Here is an 8,901-nt window from a genome sequence, read left to right as displayed (position 1 = left end):
AAAAACAAACGACAAGCCACATGAAAAATGCAAGGAAAAGCGTAAATTGTAGTCGCAGCTGAAACTTTTTTTTTTGCTGTACTTTTTTTGGCATTTTCGCATATAAGTAAATAAACCATGAAGAAGGGGGAAGGGAAGGGAAAATTGTGGGTGTGCCAGTGCGTGTTTTAGTAATTTAGTACGGCATTTGAAATGTCGTTTTTCGCGGTGCAACACAAAAAGCGAGCGGCATGAGAAGGAGCATAAGAAACGGAATGTTAACATGCAAAACTACGCGCTGTTCTCTCTACTCTGTACTCTATAGTCTGTACTTGAGCGATGTGCAACTTCTGCAACCGCATTTTATGTGGCATGCCACGGTTTCTTATTTAAAAAACCCAACACCACGAAAACACATGCAGATATTACGCCGGTTATATGCGCCATTTGCATTCATTATGCAACAAATAGTTGAACTTTGTATTTACTAAGTTTATGAACAATGAACAAATGGTGGAATCAAATAGTTAGATCTCAGAGACTTTAAGAGATAGAGCTATAATTTTTGATTTTTGATATATACAATAATACAATAATATCTATATTCTATATGATTCATGAAAATTTGGATGCGATCAGATGAAAATTGTAGAAGTTATTTATGAAATACTTATGTATGGGCCTGCTTACTACGGGTTTTAGTTGCTTTAGCTGTCAATCTGGTATTTTTTGATATACCAAAAAAAAATACTAAAAACATACAATAGACTATATTTGGTACATTGATATAGTACAATATTCCAAATGAAGCCTATGATATATTTCTAGAATTTTTGCAGTATATTCATTAGGTATATTTTTAAATTAATAGCGCACTATTTGCTTTCATTCAAAATGGGTATCGGGTATCTCACAGTCGAGCACACTCGACTGTAGCTTTCTCACTTGTTAACATTTGAAAGTAATAATGCTGAACACTTGAGCCACAAAATAGTTTTGCCAACAGCATCTAGATCGATATTAAAAATATGTTAAAATATGAAAAACTTTTCACACTCAATAGCTGCGTATTGAAATGCAAATATTCGCAGTTTCAATGAATAGTTTTCTATTTAAAGAGTGCAAAGCGAAAGTTGCTATGGAAAATCTGTACAGAAAAAAAAACATCATCAACTGACACAGCGACTCACTCGCTGACTGACTGAGTGAGTGACTGATACATTGACTGACTGACTGACTACATATAGCCTTTGCTGCAGAGAGTTTATTGAAACAAAAAACACATAGAAAAGAACGTAGAAGTTTTGTCCATTGCCGCGTATTTTGATACTCTTGAATGGGAGAAATAGTTCTTTGTGGAATGGCATTCCGAATGCAAGGAAAGCAAAAGGGACAGCAAATACGCGATGGTAAAGCGCAAAAGGAATGCGTGACTCTAGTATATGTAAAAGAAAATGGAACAGAGATAGACAGAGAAAAGAAATGATATTAATGCCAAAAACTGCACTGCAAAAACTTTTAAAGCGCAAAAGTTTCGTTCTTTCGCCACTTGTGTCCAGAACGTTTGCCCCACGGCCCAAAAAACAGGACACGTAAAATTGGAAAAAGAAAACAGATCTCCAAAAACTTTGCTGCTGCTGACCGAAACAATGCTGCAACTTGCAACTCAAAAAGTGGCTCAATAACTGCAAAGAAAAGCGAACACACAGAAAAAATAAAATTATATCTATGACTTGCGAACGAAGTTCACATTGCGCATACGCACTGTATTGCAGTCAATAGCAGAAAGTAGTTGTTTGAAAAGAATTCTTCAAACTATTTTCACAATAGAAAGTATTATTTATTAGATACAGAGCGCGATGGCAAAAAACTTCATGAATACTACGAAATAAAGAATAGAAAATCTCATAAAAAATACTTTACTTTAATTAATAGAAAAAATCTAAACAAAAAATATAGAAAAAATATTATAGAGAAATTTGTTATTATTATTTTGAACAAAAATGGAAACTTACTTTACTTTAATTATTAAAGTCTTAAAAAAAATATAAACAATAAATAAATTTATAGAACAATTTGTTTGTATTTTATTTATTGAATGTCTTTGCAAGTATTTTGTTAAACATAAAAATAAATAAATTATATTTATTGGAACACTTTGCAAGCATTTTTTATTTAAATTACTCATGGAACATTTAAGAAGTCAAAAAATGGAACACGCAAAGCGGCATAGAAAATAGTTGCAATATTTCCGCTTTGCCAGATATTCAAAGAGGCGCAGGTATTTTGGCTCATACCATTTTGTTAGCTAGCGTTCAGTAACACAGCATTCCTCTGATGGCTGACCGTCGCCCTGCCACAAGCTCATCCCATCAGCCAGCAGCATCACACACATTTCTTGGGACCTTGCCAAACCCCAACTCAAACCCAAACCCAAACCCAAACTGAAACCCTAAGCCAAAGCTCCGCAACTCCATAGCTCGGACTTTGAGAGTCACCAGCCTAGTCGCACAAATATTTGCACCTACACAAAAGCACGCGAAGAAGCAACAAGCTTCAAGTGAACCAAATTCCTGACGAGCCTGGCCCCTGCCCCAAAGAAACCCAGCCACAAAGAGAGAAAGGAGTGGGGACCAAACCATTAAAGTGTAACGAAACTAGTCGTGACACAATTTCTGATGCAAATTACACAAGTCATGGCATTTGAGTGTTTCGACTATTGCCCGATAGCGATAGCCATCACCCACAAGCCAAAAAAAAAAAAAAGGTAAATGGTCAGGGCTAATAACATTATCGGCCCATAAAAAAGTGTTTGCGAAAATAGATAGAGAGCGAGTAAAATTATACACTTATTATTAAATTTCACAAAATGCTTTTTGGACTCCCAAGCACGCAGACCGTTTTTCCTTTTTTCAATAAAGTGCCAAACGAGAGGCGGCAACGAAACGAAGAGAGTTCCCTCCACTAACCGCAGATAAATGAGACACTCGGGAACTGCTGGCGACAACAACAACAACGAGGACAACAAGGAACTGGAAACTGGATATGTGCGACAGAGTTGAGAGGAAGAGACAGAGGGGAGGGGGGGACAAAATGCACATAAAAAACCGATACAATCCCAATTGAATCAATTGAATTGAATGACTAAGCAAGGCCCCAGCACTGTGCTATAATGGTATGGGAATGGGAATGGGAGTGGGGAATGGGGGAATTGTGGTCCTGAAAGTCCTAGTGAGTCCTTGTTTTTTTGGGCGGGGGTAAAGGACTCTTGCTACAAAGACACTAAAACACCCAACGAAAGGATTCCAGCGAGACATCCTGGGAAATAAAAATAAATTGATGTTTTCAAGTGTCAGGCGCTTCGATGTGGACATCGATGCGGCCCACGAACGAAGCCAGGATACCGATTGAACTCAACAGCATCCGGTAGACACATGTTTCAGGGAGAAACGTCTCGTCGCATCGCATCGCATCGCATCACATAGCAACTCACTCCCTTTGCTTAGGACTGTATTCCACTCAGCAATTTGCTCAATGATGCAATGCGGTAGGTTTATATTTATGATATTTCAGATAAGTTAATGCAATGGCAGCGATAGTAAAAGAAAACTGCGAGAGCACATTTAAAAGTTGCACGACATAATAATAAAGTTATATATACACAAATTTACCTAATTGACAAAATACTACTCAAAGACTATTTTAATTCTAATAATAATTATAAATTAAATTAGTAGATTTATAGAATATTAAACTAAATAACTATGAGGCGAAAGGCAGATCAAATTAAAAGAATGTCTAAAAATTATAGCGAATTAATCGAAAAAAAATTTAAAAAAGATTTCAAATTATAAAATCAATACATTAAAACTAAAATTAATTACTAACAGTTTTCTTTAGAGAATTACCTGTGCTGGACTATATATTGAATATTTTATTTATTAAGGTAATTTGGTTTTCAATTCAACAAATATAAATAAAAATGTGTTTTTATTGTAGATGACATAAAATACATAAATATGACATAAATTGTACTATCAATTTAAAAAATGTACAATTAATTTCATTCGCTCTCTAAATGTATATGTACAATTAATAAATAAATTCTTAAATAATAGTAATAATAATGTAATAATAATATATCTAAGTAAACGCTTCGATTACGCCTCGCTACACGCAGAGTTTCTGCAACGACTTCATTTCGTTTTGGGACCCAAGAAAAGGATAGTACAAAAAAAACAAAAAATATAACAACCGAAACTTTTGCAATTGAAAACAAACTGAAAGATCCGAGCAAAGCGCTACTCTGCGAATGTGCACCGAACTGTAAACAGTTTCGGTTTCGCTTCTGGTTTCGGTTTCAGTTTTGATAACTGCCCGACTTACAGTAACTGTTAGGAAGGGATGGGAAACCACATTGCGTATACGCCTAATAAAATGCGAAACTCCGCACAGGTTGTCAATATCGCATTAGCTATTGACGCGGCAACGATACAAGCGAGTTTCATTCAGTGCTCGAAATACTTGGCGTATTTAAGTGTGACATCATTGCAGCGATTGGGCGGACGTCATCATTAGCACAAAGTCACTCAGTGATAGAAATGGAAATTACAATACATTGCAAATGCCAGCGAAACATGAAAAAACACTCAAGTGCCTTGATAAAATGTCACACAGGATGTGCGTAAATTTGTCAGCCTGCGTGTGTGTGTGTATGTGTGTGTGTACCTAACTGCCGGAAATGGATATTATCAGATTGCGATAAACAAGAATACGCCATGTCTCATCCAAGCTAAATTATGCAATGACTTGACAACATTAAATTAAAATCTCATACATATTCACTTATGTTACATGGAATATTTATAGTTTACTTGAAGACCAAATTACCAATCACTAAAAAACAAAAGCAAACACTGTTTTACAAAAGCGAAGGAAAGATTTTGCTAAACTCACTAGTGAACAAATAAATACGCTTTCCCTGCTTATAAAGTATATATATATATTCTTGATCAGCATCAACAGCCGAGGCGATATAGCCATGTCCGTCTGTTGGTAACCGAAGGGGCCTATTTCCTCGTATTTTGCACTCTATGGTATACTTTGAATGCATGTATGTATATCAATAAATATATACATATGTTATGTATATTTATATCAATAAAAAAAATATAGCCAATGGTATATTTTATGTATTTTTCGGTATATTAATTTGGTATATTTTAATATTAATACCGCACTATATTGCTTTCATTCAAAATGGTTGAGGGTATCTCACAGTCGAGCACACTCGATTGTACTTTTCTTACTTGTGTTGGGCAAGCAATTATACGAGAATTTCCACAGAGTACTTTATAACAGATTCGCAAGCAAACATTCAATATTTTCCGACAAACACATTGTATAGGTAATCAATTGCAAAAAAAACCAAAAACGAAAAAGTAGATCTTAAATTAAGTACAATCAACTGACAACTGACGTAAAAAATGTAGCAGCATAAGAAATAAACCAATTGTACGTATCAGAAAGAGTATTTTTTTTTAGAAATTTCCCAAATAAACACAAATTAATTAAAACAAATTGCTTGCAACGTTTATCAACACTTGTAAACAACCGAAATGCACTCTATAAACATAATCGTATAATTATTGCATTTTAATTTATACTAAACAAGCATTTTGCTCAGCTATAAGTAGCTGAGAACACAGAATTCGTGTTCAATTCGTTTGTTCTGTGAACTGTGAATACAATGCAAAATTCTCTAATAATTCTGTGCTTTCTATCGCTGGCATGGGTCAATTTGATTTCTGGTCGTAGCGTGGATCAGGATGGTAAATAACAGACAATAAACAACATTCAATTCGCATTTTAAAACAATATTTTCCATAGCTCCAGTATTGACTGACGTCGAAAAGCTCAGCAGGCTCGAGTTTCTTGAAAAACAGAATTCAGAGTATAAAAAGCGACTGAGTGAATATGAGAAGAGCGATTGTCAAATATTTAAGAACTCCACCGATATTTACATCGTTTATTTGCCTGGAATTGAACCTTTTGCCGCACCCTGTGAATCACGTATTGAGGATGGCGGATGGACTGTTATTCAAAGGCGACTCGAAGGCAACATCAATTTTCAGCGAAGCTGGAATGAATATCGTGAAGGTTTCGGCGATTTGAAAGGAGATTTCTTCATTGGCTTGGAGAAGCTTCATAGAATGACCACAGCGCATCCGCAAGAATTATTGATATTCTATGAAGCAACTCTTCTGAAGACGGAGCAAGAAAAATTCACCAATTTTGTAATTGGCTCTGAGAAGGAAGAATATGTGCTAAAGTCAGCAGTCGACTACTCATATAATGGACTCATAAGACACATTGGCGAAAAGTTCACAACCTACGATAGAGATAATGATGGGTATTGGTTGGATAACTGCGCAAAAATTTTCAATGGTGGCTGGTGGTACGGAGAATGCGTACCAGAAAATGATGGGAGCTCCAATCTCAATGGGCCTTATGCGTCAGACACTGACAAAAAAGCGAGGGGTATTATGTATAAAGGCATCAGAAATATTCGAGCAGTGCAGATGATGATTCGGCCACAAGCCAAAACAGAAGAAACGTAATTAAAACAAATGTGCACGTAAAATATTTAAATATTACAAGAATATTGAATGTTTTTATATTCCACAAATAAAAAGTTTAAATTTTGCTATATTTTCAAAATGGTTTTAATTTAAGGATGCAAATCTTGGACTATTTGGTAGCAATACTTAATTAATTTAATTTCATGGCAACAAGTTTATATTAATCTAAAACTGTTGCCCCTATTTAACTAGCAGAATCATAATTCTTGATTTAATATTTAGAGCTTAGAGACTTTTTAATATCAAAACTATAATTGAAATCTTTTTTGATAAACATTAAAAGATTCAAGTTGTTATTCTAGTTTTTTTTTAAAGATTCTTTCTGTTTGTGTAACAAGGGAGAAACGAGCTGCGTATACGACACGTTGTCATTAACTATGGATACATACACTACCGAAAATTTTTAAATTTTGCTGCTATTTTGCAGAGGCTAGCATTAGAAGTCACTCAGCTAAAGATTAAATTACAAAATTCTAATTCATTCTAATTTTGTTTATCTTCAAATAAAAAAAATGGAATTCATTGATCAAATTCCGCACAGAATATCCGTAATTTTTTCAGTTTATACGTGAGTTTTTCTCAAACCTATGCAATGCAAATCTTGACAAAATTAAAAATCTAACACATGTTGAATACTTTCTTCAATGCCTGACTTGACGTCTAACCCTAAAATTTATTGCACATATAAAATTTTTCTACGCAAATTTGCATAAGAAAAAATTACACAAGGGAAAAATTGTTTAACCATTGAAGAGGAAATATTTGGCAAAATTTACAACTATTCCAGTTCTTACAATGAATAGAAATTCTATTTTTAGAGTAATGCAAGCAATTATAGGAATATTTTCACTGCACTTTATAACAGATTAGAAAAACAATTTCTTCAGTTCAAATATCTGTTATATGGAAGTTGTAATATTTAAAGTTTAAATCCATTTAAAACAAATATATTTCATAATAATTACATTTTGGGTTTTTTCTTAATAACTTAATTATTTAATTAAGAAATTGTCACAGCATAAGAAACAAAAGAAAAGGCGCAATTAGAAAAAGTATTTTTTTGGAAATTTCTTAAGTAAACAAAAATTAATTGCGCCTTAAGGCAAATCGCTTGCAACGCAAGTTTATCCACACTTGTAAACAACCGAAATGCACTCTATAAACATAATCGTATAATTATTACATTTCAATTTATACTAAACAAGCACTTTGCTCAGCTATAAGTAGCTGAGAACACAGAATTCGTGTTCAGTTAGTTCTGTGAACTGTGAATACAATGCGAAATTCTCTAATAATTCTCTGCTTTCTATCGCTGGCATGGGTCAATTTGATTTCTTGTCATAGCGTGGATCAGGATGGTAAATAACAGACAATACTTATCTTGCATTCGGATATTCAATACAATATTTTTTCATAGTATCGAGTAAAAACGAAAGCAGATTCGAAGAAGTTGAGAAACTAAATGTTGAGTATAAGGAGCGTCTGGATCTGTATGAGAAAATCCGTTGTCAAAGACATGAGAACTTTAACGATATTTATATAGTTCGCGTGCCTGGAATTGAACCTTTTGCCGCACCCTGTGAATCACGTATTGAGGATGGCGGATGGACTGTTATTCAGAGGCGACTCGAAGGCAACATCAACTTTCAGCGAAGCTGGAATGAATATCGTGAAGGTTTCGGCGATTTGAAAGGAGATTTCTTCATTGGCTTGGAGAAGCTGCATAGAATGACCACAGCGCATAGACAAGAATTATTAGTCTTTTATGAAAGATCTCTTCTGGAGACGAAGCAAGAAATATACCGCAATTTCTTAATTGGTTCCGAACAGGAAGAATATGTGCTAAAGTCAGCAAGGTCGGACGGGTTACTTGGATTTAGAAGCAATATTGGCAAAAAATTCTCAACCTATGACCGAGATAACGATGAGTATTGGTTGGATAATTGTGCGAAAATTTATAATGGTGGCTGGTGGTTCGGCAAGTGCATCCCAGAAGTTGTCGCCTCCAATCCGAATGGACCCTATTTGCCCGAAGTTACCTCTAAATCTAGGGGTATTGTGTTTGCGGGCTTCAAAGGTATTAGAGCAGTGCAAATGATGATTCGTCCACAAAGGAAGGAAAAAGACCCATTTGCCTTGGAGTAGGAGTAGCAGCGTATCTTTATTAATTAAATCAAATGTATTTTATTATTTGTGTTGCAGCTTTAAAAGTACAACAAACGATATGCAACATGTAACATGAGTTGAAATAATATGCTTCAACAGAAAATAAAAAACATTA

General features: G+C 34.6%; 1 protein-coding gene across 3 annotated transcripts; it reads left to right on the top strand.

Annotated features, from left to right (window-relative positions):
* The first annotated feature begins 5,690 nt into the window (after positions 1–5,690).
* On the top strand, positions 5,691–8,901 carry LOC133850489 (ficolin-1-like). Of its 3 annotated transcripts, none has more exons than XM_062286612.1 (2): positions 5,691–5,810; positions 8,038–8,901. In XM_062286612.1, the coding sequence occupies exons 1-2, from the start codon at positions 5,729–5,731 to the stop codon at positions 8,763–8,765; spliced, it is 810 nt and encodes a 269-aa protein (XP_062142596.1). In that variant the 5' UTR covers positions 5,691–5,728; the 3' UTR covers positions 8,766–8,901. The 3 variants fall into 3 exon arrangements, with proteins under 3 accessions (XP_062142596.1, XP_062142594.1, XP_062142595.1); XM_062286610.1 differs by lacking the exon at positions 8,038–8,901 and adding an exon at positions 5,869–6,614; XM_062286611.1 differs by lacking the exon at positions 5,691–5,810 and adding an exon at positions 7,885–7,978.

The sequence above is a fragment of the Drosophila sulfurigaster genome, chromosome 2L, assembly GCF_023558435.1.
Source record: "Drosophila sulfurigaster albostrigata strain 15112-1811.04 chromosome 2L, ASM2355843v2, whole genome shotgun sequence".
Lineage (NCBI taxonomy): Eukaryota > Metazoa > Arthropoda > Insecta > Diptera > Drosophilidae > Drosophila > Drosophila sulfurigaster.
This window is presented reverse-complemented; position numbering and strand designations above follow the sequence as displayed.

What these genes read in the sequence shown, in the direction of transcription:
- LOC133850489 (XM_062286610.1), top strand. Translation starts at nt 5,729, where the DNA reads ATGCAAAATTCTCTAATAATTCTGTGCTTTCTATCGCTGGCATGGGTC. An exon ending in TCGTAGCGTGGATCAGGATG is followed by an intron (nt 5,811 to 5,868) that starts GTAAATAACAGA and finishes TATTTTCCATAG; the next exon opens with CTCCAGTATTGACTGACGTC.